The 22,821-nt window shown below is 34.0% G+C and overlaps 4 protein-coding genes across 9 annotated transcripts; all 4 read right to left on the bottom strand.

The window, feature by feature from the left end:
- Positions 1 to 223: 223 nt before the first annotated feature.
- On the bottom strand, positions 224 to 1,812 carry LOC111494312 (dnaJ homolog subfamily B member 6-like). Of its 2 annotated transcripts, none has more exons than XM_023144224.1 (6): positions 1,551 to 1,812; positions 1,377 to 1,470; positions 1,227 to 1,300; positions 1,028 to 1,087; positions 700 to 921; positions 224 to 601 (listed from the first exon to the last, which is right to left on the bottom strand). In XM_023144224.1, the coding sequence occupies exons 1-6, from the start codon at positions 1,653 to 1,655 to the stop codon at positions 551 to 553; spliced, it is 606 nt and encodes a 201-aa protein (XP_022999992.1). In that variant the 5' UTR covers positions 1,656 to 1,812; the 3' UTR covers positions 224 to 550. The 2 variants fall into 2 exon arrangements, with proteins under 2 accessions (XP_022999992.1, XP_022999993.1); XM_023144225.1 differs by having other exon boundaries at positions 1,031 to 1,087.
- A 2,634-nt stretch (positions 1,813 to 4,446) lies between these two features.
- Positions 4,447 to 5,635, bottom strand: LOC111494314. 3 transcript variants are annotated; one of them, XM_023144230.1, is made up of 2 exons: positions 5,410 to 5,635; positions 4,447 to 4,727 (listed from the first exon to the last, which is right to left on the bottom strand). In XM_023144230.1, exons 1-2 carry the CDS (start codon positions 5,570 to 5,572, stop codon positions 4,639 to 4,641), a joined length of 252 nt encoding a protein of 83 aa, XP_022999998.1. In that variant the 5' UTR covers positions 5,573 to 5,635; the 3' UTR covers positions 4,447 to 4,638. The 3 variants fall into 3 exon arrangements, with proteins under 3 accessions (XP_022999998.1, XP_022999997.1, XP_022999996.1); XM_023144229.1 differs by lacking the exon at positions 4,447 to 4,727 and adding an exon at positions 5,109 to 5,319; XM_023144228.1 differs by lacking the exon at positions 4,447 to 4,727 and having other exon boundaries at positions 5,109 to 5,635.
- A 1,490-nt stretch (positions 5,636 to 7,125) lies between these two features.
- Positions 7,126 to 13,266, bottom strand: LOC111494309 (CCAAT/enhancer-binding protein zeta). The gene is made up of 16 exons (XM_023144220.1): positions 12,553 to 13,266; positions 11,835 to 11,910; positions 11,622 to 11,741; positions 11,290 to 11,365; positions 11,028 to 11,096; positions 10,846 to 10,926; positions 10,588 to 10,659; positions 10,395 to 10,487; positions 9,922 to 10,068; positions 9,699 to 9,782; positions 9,467 to 9,610; positions 9,226 to 9,315; positions 9,037 to 9,119; positions 8,555 to 8,926; positions 8,201 to 8,423; positions 7,126 to 8,073 (listed from the first exon to the last, which is right to left on the bottom strand). The coding sequence occupies exons 1-16, from the start codon at positions 13,217 to 13,219 to the stop codon at positions 7,408 to 7,410; spliced, it is 3,063 nt and encodes a 1,020-aa protein (XP_022999988.1). The 5' UTR covers positions 13,220 to 13,266; the 3' UTR covers positions 7,126 to 7,407.
- Positions 13,267 to 15,473: 2,207 nt separating this feature from the next.
- LOC111494310 (phosphoinositide phosphatase SAC2-like) lies at positions 15,474 to 21,157 on the bottom strand. Of its 3 annotated transcripts, XM_023144223.1 has the most exons (14): positions 20,818 to 21,157; positions 19,373 to 19,577; positions 19,119 to 19,284; positions 18,752 to 18,974; positions 18,521 to 18,597; positions 18,073 to 18,263; positions 17,895 to 17,989; positions 17,576 to 17,709; positions 17,375 to 17,500; positions 17,014 to 17,302; positions 16,821 to 16,942; positions 16,447 to 16,740; positions 15,799 to 15,873; positions 15,474 to 15,727 (listed from the first exon to the last, which is right to left on the bottom strand). In XM_023144223.1, the coding sequence occupies exons 1-14, from the start codon at positions 20,878 to 20,880 to the stop codon at positions 15,631 to 15,633; spliced, it is 2,157 nt and encodes a 718-aa protein (XP_022999991.1). In that variant the 5' UTR covers positions 20,881 to 21,157; the 3' UTR covers positions 15,474 to 15,630. The 3 variants fall into 3 exon arrangements, with proteins under 3 accessions (XP_022999991.1, XP_022999989.1, XP_022999990.1); XM_023144221.1 differs by having other exon boundaries at positions 17,375 to 17,709; XM_023144222.1 differs by having other exon boundaries at positions 17,375 to 17,709; positions 19,119 to 19,239.
- Between the last annotated feature and the right edge of the window lie 1,664 nt (positions 21,158 to 22,821).

The raw sequence follows: 22,821 nt of genomic DNA, 5'->3' as shown, positions 1-22,821 counted from the left end.
GTAGTGTGAAAGTTCTCTGTTTATAACCAAATAAATTATTACAAATAAAATATCAAATATGATATATATGGTAAATTATAATTTAGTACTAGATATCCTTTAAGAGCGAAGATATCTTCACTTTTATGAAGCAAGAAGTAGGTAACATAACCATACAGAGGCTTGTGGGCATGTGACACCCGAAAAAAGGAGAGGTACATGAATGAATCGGTACAAAGTATGCTGAATACAAATAGTTTTTACTCTTAAGAAGTGAGAAATAGGTAACATGATCATGTATGAATTTACCCTCCAGCAAAAAGTAACTTAGATTTAACTGGGGAAAATAAAAAAATAATAAAAATAAAAAAGTTAAAAAACTAAATAATAAATATTATTAGTAAATTATCTTCATATATTTCCTCCGCCCACGTTGTAACAATGGCAGCTTCCATTAGATTGGCAGAGAATTCTGGACGACAATCCCAATCCCACTCCCATTGTCGTCTGTTGAATATCCGACAAGTCGTCCCACCACAAATCTCTGTTTTCCACTTTTGTCCTTATTGTCCTACCGTTTCCTCCGCCAATTCCTGCTCTTCCTCCCGTCGCCTCCTCCTCTCTAAATCGTATTCATTTATTTTTTGTCACAATCATTTTTTTTTATATAAATAAAATATTTAAATTCTTAGCCAAATATTGAAAGTATCATAATCTAACCCCCATTGAGAAGCCTTGCACGTGAGCCTCAAAAGAGTTGGTGCTGTTCATGCCAGACAAATTTCGGTTATCACTCGAACTCGAACATTCGGAGTACGAGGATGACGACGACGAAGACGACACATAATTTGCATGTGAGCTTGGCCGGAATCCCTCCACGTCATCGTTTAACATTTCTTGAAACAATTCCTGCAAATTCTCGAAGCTTTCTTCCCCATTTTTCTGTCGTAATAACAATAATAAAAATAGGTATAAGTTTCAGTTCAGAAAATTAACGATGGACTAATTTAGTGAAGGATCATAACATAGGATGGTCAGGCCGGCTTACAACATTGGGGTTAGTTTGGTCCATCATGGAAACCATTTCGGTCAAGAAGTCACCCATACCCTGCAAACCAAGTGAACCAAACAGAGTCTTAACATTTGGAGGAGACCCCACCAATTCCCTGACCAAAATTCAAATAGTATTTTAATTTAATTCAAATATAACCGAGGGAGCACCGTAGTTAAGATGTGGAGAAGCATACCATATCATCCTCGTCATCATCGCCGTCATAAACTCCGACGTCGTACAACATCCGTTTATTCGCGTCCGATAAAACTACACCCCACCGGAGCACAGTGAAACGGAAAATCAAACGTTTAGAAGATTTCAAATAATCATTTAGTGAAATTACCAGAATAGGCTTGCTGAATCGTTTGGAATTTGTTCTTGGCTTCTTCGACTAACTTAGAATTTCCGGCAGCCGAACACCGATCCGGATGCCATTTCTACCACAAAATCGAACAAAAAATTCACAGAAACAGTAATAAAAGATAAATAAAAAATTACAGAGTCGTAATTTAATTACCATAGCCAGTTTCTTATACGCATTCTTAAGCTCCGCTTTGGTGCATTCTTTCTTCAACCCCAAAACGCCGTATAGATCGTCGTTTTTCTCGTTCTTATCAGCCATTCGCTTTGCTTCAAACACTGAGGCAAATAAGCAAGGATTTACAGAAACTCTAGCTTGTAAAACGACGAATCGGAACGATCATCGATGTTGATAAACGAGAACGACATGTCGAATGTGGAGATTGGGAGAAGGTTTGGCGATGCAAGAACACTCTAGAACCACGGCCCTTATATAGTTTTTTAATTTAAAAAAAAATTATATTTTCGGGAAATTAATTATAAAGGCGATGGAAAAATGTGTCTTGGAGATGAACGGCTGAGATTGAATTTGAGAGAGATATTTTCTTATGATCTCTAGAGACCAGAAGCTTCTATTAATTAATTAATTATTTATTTATTTATTATGGCTTGAGAATCAGTTGTGGGTCCCACTTGCTTATTTACCGGATAAGATACGGAACCATATAACTTTATGGGTTAAAAAATGAACCATAAATTAATAAATAATTAGTATTTACTTTGTAATTAAATGTTGAAATTCCCAACCAGGAAGCCAGGGGCCACGTCCAAGCACCTTTTTGGGAATCCGTCCACGTGTCTATTTCTAAATTTTATAAATTAAATATTATTTATTTTAAAAAATTAACTCTATTTTTTTTTTTCACAATTCTCGTGGTTTAGTCATTTTTTTTAAACAAAAATAATTAATTTTTTAAAAAAAACACAAATTTTGGGAGGTTCATTGAATAATGCTCATGTCGATTTAATTTGAAAATAAGAAAATTGAATTTAGACAAAAATAAATCATTTAACACGCGTATTAAAAAAGAAGAAATAATGATTTTTAATTAATTAATTAATTTTTATTTTAAAAAAAAACGGAGTTTGTGGTGATAGAACAAAAGCAGGACAAAATAAATATCTGAAAAGGATAAATGGAATCCGAATTTTTGGAATTGTCGGGAAAAAAAATTATAGATATAGGAGAAAAAGGAGATTATTTTTAATTTTAATTTTAATTTTTATATATAAATAATTATTATTTTAAATTTTCCATTTTAATGAGTGGGATTTTTAATTGAATGAAAGGTTTGGAAAATAATTAAATTTGTTTAAGAGAAAAAATTAAAAAGAAAAAAAAAAAAAAAAGGCCCACCAACAAAAGAACTTATGGTCAGAACCAAAAGTGGTCCATTTAATGGCCTGATTTCATAAGCCCACGTGAATTCCAACCATATTCACGTGCTAATGTCCGGAAACTCACGTGCCTCTACTTTTCTGTTATTCTTTTACATCAATCCTCAGTTTTCTCAGTAAAGTCACCGTCAGTTACTTTATCGTCTCCTCACCACTTTTTTTTAATTCCTTAAATTTAATTTTCCTTTTTTTTTTCTTAAACTTATTCTCCCAATTTTAAAATATCCATTTTTATTTAACTTTTTTTTTAATTTTTTTATTAATGTTATATGAGTCCCCAAAATTTATTTATTTAGTAATTTAAGAATAATTATTTTCTAGAAGGTTTATACTCTAAATTTAAATATTTAGAAACTACTTTTTTATTCTCGAGTCTACGTGGCAATCCGTGATTCGTTTAAAAACAGGTCATTACAATTTAAGTTCAAGACGTCATTTATGAAATGATTTAAAGGAATTTTTTTTCAGACGTAGATAACATTAGACCACTTTATTTTTAATAAGAAAATAAATTTGTTATAGTTTAATGGTAAAAAAAAATATGAGAATTGAAAAATTATTCATAATGGCCATCATATTGTGTCCGGCATTTTTCACACATACATATACATATACATACATATATACATATGCTAGCGGTAGACTTGATATTTCTATGTTGACCCAAAAATTGTCTCGTATTGAACCTGTTTCGATTTGTTTTCTTGGTCCAAATTTACTCGTAACGTTAAAACTATGACCCATCAAGCCCATTAGAATGATGTTTTGGCCTTATTGCATTTAGTCCTTAAATAGGCCAAAATGAAGAATTGGGTCTCGACCTAATCCTACCTTCTTTCACGACCTTGTAGAGTCGATCACTATCATTTTTTTCTTGGACCCATCTTGTCCTAGAGTTTCCTCGTTCCTTCCACCCATCTAATTTTTCACAAGGGTAATCGAGCTCATCGAGGATAATGCATCCTTCAGCTTCTAAACAATTTATTAAACCATAATAACTGTCAACGCCTAACGAGTAAGCTATATGCACTCGGTAGCTAAGTTAAGGCCTTGGGAGAAAACCCGAAAAGAAAAGTCTAAAGAGAACAATATCTGCTAGCGGTGGGCTAAGGCCGTTATAAATTGTATCAGAGCAAGGCGTCAGACGATGTACCAGTGAAAAGGCTCTTTCCCGAAGGGGGTAGACATAAGGCGGTGTGCTAGTAAGGACGTTGGGCCTTGAAGGGGGGTGGATTTGGCGGTGGTTCTACATCAATTGGAGAAAGGAACGAGTGCTAAGGGTATGGAAACCTTTCTCTAGTAGTTACGTTTTAAAACCTTGAGGTGAAGTTGAGAAGAGGACAATATGTACTAGCAGTGGGCCCGAACCGTTACATAATTAAAATGAACTAATTAAGAATTTGGAAGTCTTAATTTTTTTTGCATAGCCATTGAAATCATTGTGTTTGTGTTTGGTTGTGTACATGAACCCACGTTTGTCAACCTGGTAAACCGAACCAACTTTTATGGTAGGCCAACACGACTAAACCTACTTCAAAAACGATGAGCGAAGATTATTTAATCACTTATTGAACACAAAATTAAAAGTTCGAGAACTCATTAAAAGATAAATAATAATGGAAAATTATCCATGAAAATTGTTTTAATAGGCCAGTGCTCTCCAAACCGTGTTGGATAGTCACCCATCACATGGCTCTCAAACCCAACCAGTGGTGGATTCTAGGAGACAAAGTCAAAGCGCTTGATCCTTTGCCCCATACTTTGAGATGATCCTCCCCCATCGATCAAGCAGCGAGGCTACTCGTGATAGGCTGAGTTTGAAGCCGCTATCCTTCGGTTCGAATAAGTCATGTCCCTTCAGTCGGTTCGCTCAGGTGGTCTTCCCTAATGTTTAGAGTTGTTCTGGTTTGAGAAAGAAGCACGTATCGGCTGAACGCTATAAAGGAATAAGAAATAGACCAGAGAATCTCTAACTTAGATTGACCGAGAATTTTGGTGAAAAAGAATTTTCTACTTTGACCCCAAATGTTTAAGCAAATCACTTTATTATTAAGGAAACAAAAATTCTATGTGGTTGACTGCAAATATAAACTAATAATGACCTATATTGTAAATATGGAAATTTAGAAAGGTAATTTCTGGTTAATTAATTAATTTATTTAATTATAACATAAAAAATCGATTAAAATGACGACATAATAATCTAAGAATTAAAATTGAATGATGTAAGCAGAAATCTTGAATTATATTTTATAATTAACAATGATTAATTATCACAAAATTAGGAAAAAAAAAAAAAAAAAAAAAAAAACTCGACGATCAACTTCTGAACGAAATTTAGGTACCAACATCTTTACACCTTAATTAAGTTATTCGACTTTGGATTATGGATTTCATTCCCGCACACCGTCAGCAAGTGTAAAACTCGACGAGTTCCTCCGTCGAGCTCAATTGCGCTGCGGAATTCTCCAACATCCACAACAAATGCTCGAACATGACAACCTCACAAGAGATCACCACCGCGCCACCTTCGTCCAGTGACGACTTGTCAACCAACTCTTGAAATAAAGGGTGTGCTATGACATCAAGCCTAACGAAATAGGGTCGTCGGGACTTACCGACGTAGACCGTGTGAAGCTCGCTGGAGATGTTTTCACCCTCCGCACCACTGTCGCTCACCGTGGCAACCGATACTGAGCTAGAGGTCCGACCAAGCTTGGCGATCGAGGGCCATCGTTTCATGGCTGACTTTAGCTTGGTGAGAGTTCCAGGTTTGACCATGGCTCATAAAATTGTAGAGAGAGAGAGAGGTTTAGAGAAGGGTGTGAGGGAAAGGGAAGAGGAAGCTTCGCTATATAAAACAATGACTTTACGTGCATGGCCCACGCATTTTGTTAAATAAATAAAAGGAAAATTGTCTGTAATTTATTTTAAAATATTTAATTTAAAAAACATTCCATTATAATTATATATATATATATGATTACAATTACGACAATATAATCAAAATACGTACAAGATTTCCACTCACCAACTTCATCAATCACAACCAAAGTTCTTTTTTTTTTTAGCAAAAAATATAATTTAAAAATTAATTAAATTATTAATCCGCGTTGTCGTTGAAAATTGAAAGGGAATTAAAAATAAAAAGGAATTATATAATATTTAAGAAAAAGGAATCCTGCAAAATAATAATAATTAAAAAGAATGTTGGAAAAAAAAATTGATTGCCTTTTTTTGTGTTTTATTTTTTTATTTTTAATGTTTTTATTTATTCATTTCTCCAACCAAACATCATTCAAATCCATATCCTTTGTCCTGTCTTGACTCACGGATCTCCCTATTATCAGAAAACCTACAAAAGTCAGAATGGGAAGAGGAAAAGGAAATCCTACGGGTTGAGTTGCTCGTGTGTCCACGAGACAAATCCCATTTGAAATAGATGGTGTGAGTTTGTCAATGCTCAACAAGCCGCTACACTAACTGCACATAAACCATGTTCGTCAACCAAGTTTGTTCAGTGGTCGTAACGTAATTTATTGGTTAGTGGGGATAAACCGAGCCAGTATTCAAAAGAATTGGGTAACACATCAACTTCAGTAAATATGGATCTTTCTCCCAATTATCGGCAACCCGCCCCAAATTTTACAATGCAAGATCAACCGGGTTCAACTTTAATTACCATCTCGAGTTTGAATTCCTAACCCCACAGGTTGGCCGAAACCGAAAGAATGATAACGATATTCATTATTCAAAGTTAGTTCGGTTCAGCATCGACGTTGCTTGCACAACAATCCAACCCTGGAAAGCCCTCACTCACCTCCATAGCTAATCATATAAGGGGCATTCCTTGAATGGTCCAAATGAAGAAGACAATAAAAAGCAGAGAAGTTGAATGGATGTAATGTAAAGAGTAATGTGTGACAAGGTGTTATCCAATATACAAAGTGATGGTTCTGCCACCTATGTTTCATCAAGCACAAACAATGCCGCCCCCTCCTTTGTTTCTTTTTTGAGTTTTTCTATTGGGTTCATTTGTTTTGTAGCAACTAAAGCCTGTCCTATCCTTATTCTGTGTTTGTTTGGTCACGGAACTTTACAGCTCGGTCCCAATACAATAGATTGGGATCATTTCGATCCAATCATTGAACTAATCATCATATATCAGAACAAGATCATTTCGATCCAATCATTGAACTAATCATTCATATATCAGAACAAGATCATTTCGATCCAATCATTGAACTAAGCATCATATCAAAACAAGAAACTATCTCCTTGGAGATCGATCGATCGATCAATCAATCAGAGATTGCAGCTTGGAATCTTGGAGATCAATCAATCAGTAATATGGGTTTCATGAATTTGAAAGAAAAAAACAAAAATTTCAGAGAAATTGAGACAAAATCGATCGAGATTTAGGAATCATAGGAGACAACAAATAAAATTCTGATAGAGAATATCTTGGCAAACCTGATATCAAGAGCCAAACAACCAACATGGCCATGTTGGCTCGTGTTGATTTGAGCTAAAATCGAATATAGAGAATTTTACTGGTTTCTATCATTTTGTGTTTGTATGGGGGTGGGTGCTGAAGAAAGAATAGGAATTACCTACTACTGGCGAGAGCCTCTCTTCCTCTTCCTTGCTTTCGAATTTGATTTTGACTTTGACGACTTTGACTTCGTTTTAGTAGAGTTCTTTTTATGAGTATTGTCCTCGTTAATTAAGTGCTCGTAATCCTCAAGGCTTGCAAAGGGGGATGCTTTTGTTTTCTTCTTCTTTTTGGGTTCGTCGTCAGAATCCTGTCCTACGTTGTCTTCGTCATCACCGCTTAGCATTTCATCACTGCTAGAACCTACATCTTCTCCTCCTGCAATGTCAGAGTGAATATCCATCTCCTCGTCACTCATATTACCAATCAAGTCTTCATCATCTTCATCAGCAATTTGATCCAAGTCATCATAGTCATAGTCACCATCTGCTTCACCAGAAGGATCGGCAGAGTCCAACAAGTTCTCGATCTCTTCGTTATCACTCTCATCCCCACCAACCATGTCAACATCGGACAGATCTTCGGCGGCATCATCATTGTAGTCAGCCTCACCAACCAAATCTTCTGCAGCCTCCTCATCTGCTCCTTTCTTCTTTTTCTTCTTCGGTTTCTTTGAGGAGTTCATTTTGAACGTATAGAACTTGTGGAACACAAGATCTTCTGGTGGCACATCTTCTTCAGCCAATGACAAGATTTCAGGTCCAATTAAATGGTTGTTCATGTCCAACTGAGGGAAACAAAACATGAGTCATCTACCGAAATCCGATTCATTTTGTGAAGTCACTCGACAAGAATAAAAGAACATGAAAGCATCAGAAGCAAAAAACTGTATAAAAACGAAGCCAAATGAGCACCTTCTTGGCTGGTTCTATTTGGGAACCACCATGCCATGTGCTTGCTTTTGGTTTCTTCTCCATGAACTTGTCCAAGAAAGCTGTAAGTGATAAGTCGTTCAGTGGGTTCCCATTGTAGACAATATTAGCACCGGAAAGAAGCGTTTGAGCCATGGTAGCGACGGAAGGGTGCACATGAGAAGCTAAAACTACAAGCTCCCACCAGCTTGCATGATCTGCATTACTGGTGGTTCATTAAGAATTAATGAGCGAAAGTCGACACTTGGCAAAAATGAACAAAAGAATTAGAAGTGAAAACTGTAAATTTATTAGATTCAGCATTCAAAATGATGGCTGTTGAGAAAGCAAGTTTACCAGTAAGATGGCTCCCTGTGCCGTGGATTGTATCCTCCAGGAAGTGACAGCCCCTTACAAGGTGTGTGAGACTGTGGCTTGTTTTCACCAGGTTTTTTTATGGCAGGTTCAGCAGTGTCTTTAGAATCATCTCTCATGAGCAAATCCCCGTCATCATCTGACATTTCGTCTTCAGAATAAGAGACTGGTGACTCATCCTCTTCGCCAGAAGAATCACTTTCGGAGGAAGCAGCATCACTGCCACGAACAAGCTCGACATCGTCTTTATGTTCTTTTAGTTCGGTGCTTGTTTCCTTTATATTTTCTTCTTCAACTACATCTTCAAAATGTTCAAGTTCATCATCAACTGACTCATTCTGGAGAACCATATTCCTGTAAAACAAGACTGTATTAGATTTAACTGAAATGGACGAATATTATTACTCATTAAACTCAAACTTAGAATAATCGATCCATCGACGCTTGGAAACAAACAGCATTACCATAAAGAAGGCCTAGCTTTAAGAGCTTCCGAAAGGAGAAATAGGCATCCACATGCGTATTGAGGTGGTTGTTGAAGAGCAACCTGATCATAATAGATTGGGATATAGTAATTACACAACAAATCTAAACTCCCACGAACAAAAATGTAAACAATATTGGAAGAAAGATAAAAAGAGAGTGAAAATTGCCTGCAAGATACGCTTCGCATAAGCAGCTACACGCTTCAAGTTCACATCATTCTTCATTGCTCTCAGAAGAAGTCCAATAAACATTTCTGCCTGAAAATAAATCAAAGAAGACCTTTTTCAAATTTTGATGCTCGAAGAAAAAGATTGGGTATGTAAAATTATGATAATGATGGAGTGCTGTTAAAATTTCCGAAGTAAAAATCAGCAAGTACCAAAGTTCAAAAAGAAAGGAATTGCTTGCCTTAGAAGAGTTCATGGCAGCTGGAAGTAATAATTTCGAGTACAAGGCACGGTAGAAGCGATCACTGACAATCTGATTCTTGGATGATACTTTATCAAGAAGCATAAATCCTTGAACTGCTACATTGAAATTTTTTGAATGAACCTGAAAAGGCAGGTGTTAACTGAAAGAGCACTTTGATAATGTACCTCGAAAAGCTTAAAATAAAATTGAAGTATGTCATCGAGCTTACTAGCTGGAAAAGCATTGGCGATTGGACCTCAATGATGTCATCGGCTTCCTTGCTCAAGACGAAGGGAAACGCTCTATTTACTCCCTATAAGACATCCCCACAGTGAGGAAGTTCAAAACAAGAACAGAGAGAGAATTCCCAAAAATAGTATCAGGAAAAAAAAAACATTGAATTTGGTTATAGAAAATGTGTACTTTTTGAAGAAAATAAACAGAATACTAACAGTTAGAAGAGCAGACAAAATCCTAGAATCCATTTCGACATGAGATTCTAAAGGATTTTTTGCTTGTATGTCTTTTGAAGACCTTGAAGCTTTTTTCTTGTCTTCGCCACTTTTTTGCTTCTTTTGATCTTCAGAAGCAACCAATACCTGCAATGATTACATAAAAACCATTTTATTCAAATGACCATACGATGAGTCCCAAATAATGGAACTAGATATTTGAGATGATATGATTGGATCAACAAATAAATCAACCTTATTTTTCCATTTATCTGTCATGCGTACCAAATTAGCCATTGATGGTCCAATAAGGAGTCAAGCATCATATCATTAGACAATTCCATTGATAACAAGGACTTTTAAAAGTAATCGGAAATTTTTCATGTTTGCTAACTTTCAATTTATCCAAATATTTAGAATCGATGCAAAGATTGATACTAAACAACAGAAGTAGAAACTAATTCTGCAAATACCTTGAACAATGCAAAGTAAACATCTATCAGACGTTTGGCCACTTGCGGTCCATCTCCTTTCTGGCTGAGGCGCATTTGGCTCAAGAAATTTACCTGCATATATATAACAAAAATATTTACAGTAGGTCAACTAATTTGCTGCACAATCTCATATAAAAAGTCAGGATAGAAAACCACAGTAAAAGATACATACAGCATGATACTTTGCTCGTAATCCCAAATGAGGTCGAAAAAGGAAAGTGTCCACCTCGTCAATAACCACGGCCTATACAAAAACATTTTTTGTGTAAAACGTGAAAAAGACTGTACAAAAGTTCTATATCAGATATATTTGCAGATCTGTCAGGTTCAAAAACTTGTAAAAGAACCACCCTAAAATAAAGCATCATTTTCTTGGATGATGGAAAACGGAGTGATGAGATACCAGGAATGTCCAAGTCTAACATAATACCTTCATGTTTGGATGGTCAGACAAAAGATTTGATAAATGATAATCAGCACTAGAAGCCGTCTTATTTTCAGGATCACCCAACTGGAAGATAATATTATGTGAATATTAGCAATATGATCATTTTACAAATATATAAATATTAGATACGAAATAAGAAAGAAATAAAGTGCTGTTCAACTCACTTTGTTAACTAGTGCTGACAGTAACCTGCGCTCTTGTTCAGATTTACTCTTAAGCAGCACATAAATGGTCTGGAACAATAATGAAATGTAAGCACTTTAGGTAGGTCTTACCATAACCTATTCATAAAGTTAAGTTGAATATCGATGACATATTATTGTTTCCGAGACTGAAATGCTCAAGAATCTTAGAATATGACTAAATCAATGAAGAGAAAAGGTGGGAAGAGATTGTGTGAAACTGAGTTAGAGTCAGAAAAACAACCTTCAATGCCTTGTTTTTTAGTGCTGGTAGGTCATCTCTTGATGCTTCCTCAAGTGCAATAACAAATCTTTCATACCTTGTACATTTAACATCAGACAAGAAATTAGAAAGTCCCCAACAAAAGAGATTAAGAAAAGAGAAGCTCCAATTGAAAGAGCTAAGAAGTAGTGTAATTACTACAAGACAGTTTAGTATGATGAAATAAATCTATTTTGGAAATAAACAATGAACCAAATATATTAAGCAAAACAAGTAAAAATATTTCATCAGTTGACATTTTAACAAACAAGAACGAGGCATTCCGCTCAGAAATATATTGAAGTGCAAAGTACCTTTGCTTCAGACATTCCTCCCAATACCAAAATAGCAATAGAGAGTTTCCATCCTTTGTATCAGGAAGATGATTTAACGGCCGTTGTAGTAAATTCTTCAGTTTCCGATCAGGCAACAAACTGATAAGAGAGAAGAGGTAAGTTTATGATAAGCTAATCCATGAAACTCACACACCATTACTGCACAACAGATACCACAATTAAAGACGCCACCTTGAGATAAAGAGTTCCATCAACGCTTCAAAACCCGTCAATGCATGGCGCTTCCCAACTTTTGACGTGACCATCCCTTCAAAAACCAAACCAAAAACACCGTTTCATAACAAAATGTGATGCAAGTCTCCAAAGTAACCATCAAATCCTCCCTATTAATTTAACTGACCATGCTAAACAAACCTAAAATAACATGTTTCATTATGCAACAACAGGTCAAATAATCAAAACTCATCTTCATTTTCTAGTCTAAAAATCCAAGAGAGCCTAAAATTTTGTACCTAAATTTGCCACTAAACATTCTTACGACACAACTTCTTGAGACCCTACAACATTTGATCACCAAGATAGCTCGTAGGATATTAAATGATAAGTAGGTGGCCACAAACAATAGAATTTTAATCACTTCTAAAGCCCAAAAAGATGCTTAGAAAGCAACAATTCGTCAATTTCAAGCTACAAATATCCAAACGTTCAAAGCCTGCAATCAAAATGCTCCTCTATAATGAGAATGTATGTCCATAATGCAAGAAAGAAAGAATACAAAGTTCCCAGTATCCTAATTTAGCCATTAGGCCATAAAGAAGTAAAAATATTATAACATACATCAGGCTCAATGAAGAACAATAACATGAAAAACCAACATCCGCAGCATAAACAGTGAAAATTCCAAAATCTCAAATAAAACGTTCTTCACAACAAAAACCCTAAAACATACCTAACAATGCATCAAGAGACCTCAAATTGGCAACTGGATTGTCCCCCACCATAACTGAAAATGCCGAAACCTTATCAGCAGCAGTACCCGACCTTTGTGTGGTGACCAACATTCTAATATCTCCACTCTTGCCTCTGGAAGCCTCATAATCCTGTGCATATTGCGCCATTAATCTCTCCCCAAGCTGTCTCTTCTTCTCCACCACTTTCTTCCACTCCTCCAAGTTTTCCAATGCCATCTTCTTCTCATTTCCCATAACTTTCCCTTCCAGTTCCGCAGCATCAACGTACCACGCACCCAGTACACTAGCTTTCACTAATGGAAGCTTCGGAAGGTTCTTGAATTTATCAAAACTTCGAGGCTTATCGTTGCCATCGTCGAGCGCGAGAACAGGGGGCTTACGCTTCGGTTGTTCCTTGGCTTTGGGATTGAGAGATTTAGGATTCTGGCTTTTGGTAGGGCCTTCCTGTGGAATTCGTTTTGCCTTATTTTGGTGTTTGATTGCCTTTAGAGGACCTTGTTTCCGAAAATCGACATCGTTGAACCCTGAAGATGGTGCTGAAGATGCGAGGCCAAGCGAAGAAGCGAATGAAGCTATGTCGGCTTTGAGAGTGTCTATGTCATCCGTATTGTTTGAAGCTTTGCTGGTGGCTGCATTAGCCGCCATTGTTGCAGAGCTCGTGAAGTTTTTTCGCAGCAGGACGGGGGACAGGGTTTTAAGTTTTAACGAGTTCTGTGAAACAATTTGGGAGTTTGAAAGGTCTCGGATCAGATATTGGACCGAGAAATGGCCCGTTTTGATCGATTATTGGGCCTAAAGTTCGGCCCATAATTGCACCCAAACACTAAAAGAGAATGGGCCTGGAACTACGGCGGCCCATTCGCTGATGGTGAAAAGGAAGGTGGCCACGTCGCTGTCGCTATAATTAGTTAGATGAACCGGACTCTCTCCGGCTCCCTCAAAATCTCTCACACCAATGGAAATAATATTTTTTTTTTATTATAAGCTCACGATCATTTTCTAAATTAGTTCAGGCCTAACAAACTTCATTTGGGTTGTAGTTCGTTTCAAAGCCAGGGCTAATTGCCCTACGTCGGCTTTCTCGATTGGGTTTTGCAGTCAACACGGTTGGGACCATTCGTGGGCTTTACAGACAATCGTTTGGCGGTCTTCAACCTTCCTGAGTTGCCATGGATTCCTCGTCTCTTTAACTCCCCAAGCTGATGAATTTTATCAATGAAGAGAAGCAAAGAGTCATGGTTGTTGAGATATATGATTTCTAACCTGGTATCAGAGTCATACCCTAAATTTAGTCATGTCAATGGAATTCTCAAATGTCGAACGAAGGACTCCAAAATAAAAATGAGTCGAGGCTCCTCGAAGGCGTAGTAAAAATGACTAAGACTCCAAAAGAAAAGGAGTCGAGCATCGATTAAGGGGAGGCATATTTTTTTCGAGGGGAGGTGTTGGATGCACTCCATTGGTATGAGACATTTTAAAGAACCGCAACGTAAAACCATGAGAGCTTAGGGTCAAAGTGGACAATTTTATACCATTGTAGAGAGTCGTGTTTACGTAACTTATATATATTTCAAATAATTTTTTAATGGACATAATTTTAATATTACGTCACTTTTAATATTTAAAAAAAATTATTTATTTACTCACAAAGCGATTTCAACCTCTTTTGAAATTATAATCCGATGAAAATGAATTATAAATTATTAATCATGGACCAATCAAACTATAATCCACGTTGGTTTAGTTGTTTTTAAAATAAAACAATTATATTTAAAAATTTAAAATAAATAAATTTAAACTTACTATTTTTAATTATTATTAATTTAAGAAAACAAAACAAAAGAAATTTAAATTTAATGGCCATGGTTATCATAATTTTTATTATTATAATATAAAAAAGGCAAGAAATTCAAAATGATGACCATTCATTAATATCATTATTATTTAAAATTAAAAAAAATTAAATAAAAGAAAATTTTAAATTAAGCATTGTCACTCTTCTTATTTAATCACATTTTCTGCTTCACACAATTTTTCTACCGTTCTTAATCGTAATCTTCTCATTCACACAATTTTTGTATCAATTTTAATCATAAAAGTATTTAGTGTTGCTCGAGCTTCCAATTTTTGTTTCGGCTTAAAATATTGTTGTGAGTTTTTAAATTGTAAATTTAGTTGTAGTATATTTTTAAAATTATAATATTTGTACCGATTTTATAGAAAAGATTGAGTTTGCTCTTTAAACTCATAAATAGAGCAGTGTTGCCGTTTTGCTTCGCATAATTTTTTCTAACTATATCTTATTTAATTTTGAAATTATTACGATAATTTCTAAGTTTTTCCTTCCTTGTTTATTATTTTGAATTGAATTATATTTTTATAATTGTGTTTATTTTGACTTTCAATTATCTAAAAAGATTGAAATAGTAATTTTTTTTTAATTCTATTCACCCTCAAAAGTTGTCATACAATTTTTAGAAATGTATTTAATGGAAATAGATAATAATAATAATAAAAAACTATTAGAAATGTATTTCTTGATACACAACAAAATTGAAAAATATTGACTATAACGGGTAAAAAACTACAATGTCCCTCAATTTGATAAAATTTATTTAAATAATTGGTACAATAAAATTAAAAATTATTAATCTCAACTCGGGTTTTTTTCCATCTAATATTTTAAATTGTCTAATAAAAAAATTTCAATTTTTGTTTGAGTTGTGAGTTGCAGGGACCGGGATGGGGACAGAGATGAGTATCTAACCCGTCTAAATATATTCTTTTTTTCTATATACATATTATAAAGATTTGAAGATGAATTAAATCATCTAAATATTAACATAGGTTAAAAATAAATAATAAGAAATATACATACATATAGATTATACATTTAGCAACGAGATTTGGATCTGTCCTAGCTGGGTAGTAACTTGGTTAGCAACTTTCCCCCCGATGTTTACAACTGTATTATGTACACTACACCCTCTGGGAAAGGTAAGGGTAAGGGTAAGGGTAAAGGTAAAATTAAAGTTAAAGTGTTGTGGTTAGAGAGCTCAAAGGTAAAACGTGCCTCCCCGTGTAATCCATCTCCCAAAATCAAACATCGAAAAACAATTATCATCTCCATTCTCACTTGAGAAGCTCAGAATTCTGTCCAAATTATAACCATTCAAAATCCTACTACATAAAATGCAATTTACTTTTGATTCTCTGTAACTTACTTGTTGTATAGTTCCTCTTCGCATGAATAAACTGAATCCGAATACCAATCCGCCATTAGAAACCTCGAGGTTGTTCTGCCAACAATTAACCAAACAGAGCTCAACAATTTTACTGGGTTTGGACAAGATTGTTGGGAAAGAGATTGATCATGAGTTTATAAGTAAGAATACATCTTCTTCGTTGGTATAAAGCCTCTTGGCAAAACCAAAAGTATAGCCATGAGAGCTTATGTTCAAGGTGGACAATATCATGTCATTGTAAAGAGTCAGGGCTCATAACATGGTATCAGAATCATACCCTTAACTTAGCCATGTCAATAGAATTCTCAAATGTCGAACAAATTAGTTGTGAGCCTTGAAGGTTTAGTACAAAATGACTCAAGTGTCAAACATAGGATGCACTTTGTTCGAGGGCTCTAGAGAAGGAGTCGAGCCTTAATTAAGGCTCTATGGTGTACTTTGTTCGAGAAGAGGATTGTTGAAGATTATTAAGAAAGGAGTCTCAGATCAACTAATTAAAGAGTCTATTTCTACGAGGCTATGAAAACTTATGCTCAAAGTAGACAATATCATACTAGCGTGGAGAGTCGTAGTTTCTAACCGAACAATAGAGTTATATATTGCAGAGAAATTATGAAAAAATATTACCTTTCTTGATCTATTTCTTCGTTACCAGAATCCATGGATTCAGAAGCGGAAACCACCTCGGGAAATTCTGGGCTTGTGTATCTGCAATAATTTGGGATTTCTGGCATTAATTCTACGAGACATTTGTTATGTCCCATGGACTCTTGGCGCAGAAGTTGTTTGGCTGCGAGAATGTCGTTCTCCACGAAAATATTGCTGTCTGAAAGCGACCTTTTCATGGTAGATCTCCATTTACTATGCTTGACAGGATCCAGCACGAGCATGCGTTTCTGAGGGGGAGGGTTCCCCAAAAACCTGCCACCAGATTGAAACAAGATCCACATCAGTTTCTTCTACTATATTTGTAACAAATGAATGAGGCCAGACTGACTCACAGATCAATGCCGTTCTGTTTCTGTTCGTCCATATACACATTGTTTACAAATCTTTGAAAAGTTTTAATGATATCAACGTACTCAATCGTTGGTTTCCATTGTCCTCTTCTCTCAGAAAACAACTGTAACAAAACAACACCGATTGATTCATAAATGAAAGTTGAAGATTGAAGGCTTAAAAGTATTATGTTACCTTATTGTGGGCAGGTGAACCACCATATTGGAGAGCAAGTTTGTCGCCCATAATCTCATAAATATCCATCAAGTGCCTTGCCAGAGGGTCATCCAGATCAATATCTGGGGATTCTAAATACCCAAAAGTTTGAAGCTGATATCCTAGAGCCGCAAGCCCGTAAGCATATTGAGCGATGTTTGTTCGATCCAAGCAGTCGAAGCAATTCGTCCTCAGAACTCCCTTTTGAAACCTTTTTATTTTTACATTACATCTACCATTATTTGCATTCTCGCTAATATTTACATCCCTGCACCACAAGTTCTGTTTTTACCGGTCGAACTACATTCAAGTTAGTTCGAGTAGATATCTTGAAACTTACTCGAGATAGGGTCGAGTCGAGCCCTCTAATGGTGAGCTTCGAGTCACTTGACAATGGAATGTGTCATTCAATTCCATTGCTAACTTCGTCAATTCTTTTAGCTTTGACAATACCACGATAGCTTTGCTGCAGAAAGTGAATGATCTTTTGTTGTTTAAGTTTAGAAATAATAAATATTTGTGTGAGGAAAATAAAGATAACCATCTTGAGTGTTGCTTCAAATCCCACTGAAGAAATTTTAGACGATTTTCCTCTAAACGCTCCGCATTGATGCATCCTAAAGCATTTACATATTCTGCATGCAGTAGAGTTTCTCTAGGCTTCTTTTCTCGCGTCTGCGTATTACAAAGTATACTTAAAATAAAAATATGTAATAATTCTCGACCAAAAATGGACATTACAACGATTAGATTAAGTCTAAAAGACAACATTTAGACAAAAATAATTTTGAAATATTTATGAAATGTAACATTACATGGGTTAAAAATAAATTGTAAAACCAAAAAGAAAAACGAGTTACCTTTGTTAAATCTAAGACGATTATAGGGTTTCCGTATCTATCGCCAAGATTCTTGAAGTGGAGTTTTGTGGCTTTGTAATCTTCTTGCTTTGGTACTGAGGGTAAAGAGATCGGTAGTGTGTAAGAAAAATAATACAGTGAAATCAACTAAAAGAAAAAAGGTTTAGGCAACGCATACTTATAACAACTGGATTGAATATTTTCAATAACGAGGTTTCCTGGGACCAGAAAACTGGAATGGAGCCTCGATTCTGCACGATGGAGCTTATTTGCACTGTTCGTCCTTCAGCTCTATCCTCGCTAACAACTTGTTCTGTCTCAACATCATTTGCAACTTTTCCATTCTCATTTACCCCTCGTCTTAAAAATCTGAACAAATTTTTTTTGAATAATCATAATACAAATTTTAAATTTTATGAAAACATTTTTTTTTTGTTTTGTTAGAGGATGGTTGGTGGAGAGTCCCACGTCTGCTCGACTAATTGAGAGGATGATCATAGTTTATAAATAAAGAATACATCTTAATTGATATTAGTGTGTTTAAAGGAGTATGATTATAGTTTACCTAGTGCATTTTCAAACTTATTTATTTATTTTAGATCCATATAAAATTCCAAAATGCATACCTAGTGCCGGCGTAATGACGTGAACGTCGGGCAATGAGAGTCAAATCAAAATCCCTGCCAGATACGGAAAGTTTAATCTGCAATGTTCCAAACATGTAATCAAAAGTTATAGAAAACGAATTTTTATTAGCAAAAATAATGACAAAAAAGTTTCTATTCGAAACGTGTTTTTAAAAAATTGGTTTCTATTTATTTAGAAAAAAAAGTTGAAAAGAAAATGGTGTTGCATACCTGTTTGAAGAAGCCGTACACTAAAGCAACTGTCCAGATATTGTTCTTGAGCTGCTTTCGAATGCCTCTAGTTAAATATTCATTCCACACGAACATTGATTTATAAACACTTTGATCTGTTTTATTTCTATTTAAATTGTCTTGAAGGCTACGCATAACATTATATGAGTAGCTGAAAAAGAAATCTTTGGTGAGATCTACCGAGTTAAGAAGCTTTTGATATCTGCTTTGAAAGGAACAAAATAAATTAGTATGGGGGAAAATGTAAAAATGGTTAGTAATTGAAGGAATGAGTGAACACTTTCCATCCAGTCATTCAGATTCGAAGACTGATAGAAGTCTTTCAAAAAAGAACATGGAAGTGCACCTTTTCTCGGTACTGCAATAAGCCAGTTTAGAGCGCACAACAGGATTTGGAATTATAACCATCATGCTCTTAGAAACGCTATATACTTTTGCCCCGAGCATGGACCCTATCTTCTTTCTCTCTGTTATCATCAGCATGTAGTATGGTTCTTTAAACTTTATGAATCCTAAGTTAAACCAAGAAGGACGAACAATAAAAACATTGAGATGATAGCAAAAAAAAAGAAAAAAAAGAACATAGGCTTGAAAGCTTACCGACTATTCCATAGCCAATAGATATTAACTTGAGTCCACCCATAGACCTGTTCCCCTGATGTATTCTTTTTAGAAGATCGAAGCACTCTTCCGTGGTATAGGTTGTATGATCTTCAAAAATGTTAAGCTCAGAAGGCTCCATTCTGTCAATCGAAAACAACCTCCACACTGTTCTCTTCCTACCTCTTCCCACTATGTAATAACGCTGTATTATAATCACATTGTGAACTCGGGTTAATATTTTAATTTTCAACCATTTTACAAAAACCAGCAACAACAGAGGATATTCGGCTGTCAATTACAATACATTACATTCCACATGGAGAGTTGATTGTGTCAAGGGTTCAATAGGCCTCAGGAGAAGCTCTATACTATACTTTATTCGAGTTGAGGATTGTTGGGAGAGAGTCACACATTAGCTAATTTAGGGAATGATCATGGGTTTATAAATAAGAAATGCATCTCTATTGGTATGAGACATTTCGGAAAAAGTCCAAAGCAAACTCATGAGAGCTCATGCTCAAAGTAGACAATATCATACCAGTGTGGATAGTCACGAATCTTAATATATGGCATATTCTCAAATCATTCCCTATACTTGTATGGAAAAAATGGAAGGCAATTATATTTTTCAATTAACTAGAATTTTATTAGCCAGAAACTGGTAACAGATAGCAGGAGCACTATAGGGGAAGAAGCTGTTGGGTCTAAAACTTATAAACTCGAGTTCATTTAACGTAAAGGAACAGAAAATAACTTTATAGGACTTTCTAGCATTGAATGAAGAATCTCGTCATGCCGAGTCTCACATGAACTTGCACATATTTAATGTCATTATTGTCATATAAGTCTATAACAAAAACCACCAATCATTGATTCTAGCATTACTTTCATCCAAAAGTTGCCGTCTAAAAAGTACATAAAAGTCCGAGACTAAATTTATTCTCAGGCAAGGTATGGCATATTCTTAAACAAGCATTTGGTCCTTTACGATCTCCAGTTTAAACTCATTCAACGAATACAGAAAGGAAATGACTCCTATGCTCAATTTAAGCATCAATGGAAGCCAATTCCATTTTTGTTTCATTCAATTGGCATACGGTTCGTTTGAACGATGATTGTTCAATAGAATCGCATACAAACTCACTCTCTAATTAGAACAACTTTATCCTAAAACGTCATGAACAAATTGAGGTTTGAGGGAAAAAGTATTTCTCCTGCAAACACATTATAAACACCTTCGTAATTAAACTTCCGAATCCATTTTTCAACCAACGCAATTCGATAGGATGAAATTTGTGCTTCAAAAATACAATGCAGCATTCCAAAACGTCGATACACAAAAAAAATGTACACATATGGATTAAATCAATACAACTATACGATTTCAAACAAGCCAGTGTAGCTTCGCAACAGGAAGAGAAAGAAGAGTAAGAAAATCATACCGCAAATGTCTGGTAGAGCCAGAATTTCTGAACGTCGAACATGCTGGAGTCCGACGATTCCATTAACAATTAAACCTATTTACAAATTGCTGAAGCTCGATCAACAACAATTACAAACAATGCTGCTAGATGCAAGGATATCGTCGATTAACGTAAAAAAAAAGTCTAAAATAGCAAAATCCTTTCGTAGCTCCTCAGCAAAAACCTCTAAACCTTCCCGCCACAAATGCATTTACAATGAGATTTGGAAGAAGCTAGACGGATTTGGAATCCAAATCTCTATTGAAAAACGAATTCCAGAGTTAAAGGTTGATTGATTATAACCAAAAATAAATTAACAAACTAAGAATCCGATCAAACGGAAACTCCAAAATTTAGAACGAGAATGAAAAAAAAAAAAACAAAACAAAAAAACAACAAAAAAAAACAACCAAACAAACAATTAGAGAAAAAAGAAAAATGTTTTAACGCTCACCATTACAACCGCACGAATAAAACTTTTCTGATTCTTATTATGATTTTTGTTTGTTTATATATTTTATTTATTTATTTATTTTTATAAATTAAAAATTCCTATTTTATTCCATTTTTCTTTTCTTAACTTAATAGTTAGGCCCAGTCTTTCATTCCAATTCTATTTTCCACCAATTTTATTTTATTTTTAGTTTTTTTTTAATAAATTAGTTAGGATTGTGAAATCCATGTACTTTATTTATAATTATTAGACAATAAATTATTATATGATTTAATCTAATTTATTCTTAAATATTTATTTTGTTACGTGGCTAAGTATAATTGGAAGATAATGTGAGACCAATTGCTTGGTCAACTAATTTTTCCTTATTTAATAAAGTTATGTTTGGTCAATTAATAATTTTTTTAATATTTTTTTTGTTTGCATTTATATTAAAATTCTAATTTTGATAAGGATGGTTTTATTTTATTTTATTTTCCTTACTAACCACTCTTATGTAAATGATAAATGCTTTTTAAAAATTTATTAAACATAAAATTAAATTTTCAAACATTAAATATTTAATATCTCATCTTATCAAAATTACAATTTGAATACATTAAATTTTAATTTTTTTAATTCATTGTGACATAAAATTAAAATTTCACGCTCAAATTGAATATAAAAAAAAAAAAATAAGTTTATATGGAGTAGATAAATTTTTTTTTTATTATTTTTTTTTTTTACAAAATTTAAAATTTTAAAAATTTATTAAGCATCAAATTAATTTTTCCAGACATTATGTAATTTTTTTAAAAAAATTGTAATATAAACCTGTTGCTCTCATTTAAAAATATATTGTTAAATAAATGTGAAAAACTATTTTCAAATTTAAGACGAATAAATAGATACATAATTTTTTTTGATACATAGATAAAAATGTAGAATAAATAAATAAATAATCATATATAATTTGAATGAGTATATATTTATTTCTAAATAATAAGAAATAGTTACTTCAAATATATTAATATATATCCTATTAAAAATACTTGAGTACTGTATTAAACTTAATTTTTTAAATAAATAATAAACTATATAATATTAGACAACTCACATTTCAAAGGTTATTATATTTTTCGTTTTAATCGTGTATAAATATTAATGATACGTTTGTCATTTTAATTTTATTTGAATTATTTAGTAAAAAATTATAATAATTTATTTGGATATAAGGTATGAAAGTTGACGACTATACATTTATTATAAAATTGATTTCTCAATAATAATTTAAATCAACAACTTGTCATGACAATAATTTGATAGAGAAAGTAGGTTAAAAAATAATAAGAAACATAACTTATTTTCTTTTTCATAATTATCAATATTTTAAATAAAAATAATTAATATCATTTATTATTAATCACTCTATTTGATATTAAAAAAATATAGGCAGAAATTAATTATAACAAAATAAACAATATAGATAATTTATTTTCAAAGTTTTAATGTATGTATTTCACCCATTTAAATATTTAAAAAAAAAAAAA

The sequence above is a fragment of the Cucurbita maxima genome, unplaced genomic scaffold (assembly GCF_002738345.1).
Source record: "Cucurbita maxima cultivar Rimu unplaced genomic scaffold, Cmax_1.0 Cma_Scf00020, whole genome shotgun sequence".
NCBI lineage: Eukaryota > Viridiplantae > Streptophyta > Magnoliopsida > Cucurbitales > Cucurbitaceae > Cucurbita > Cucurbita maxima.
The sequence above is the reverse complement of the archived record's forward strand: the minus strand, read 5'-3'. Positions and strand labels throughout refer to the sequence as shown.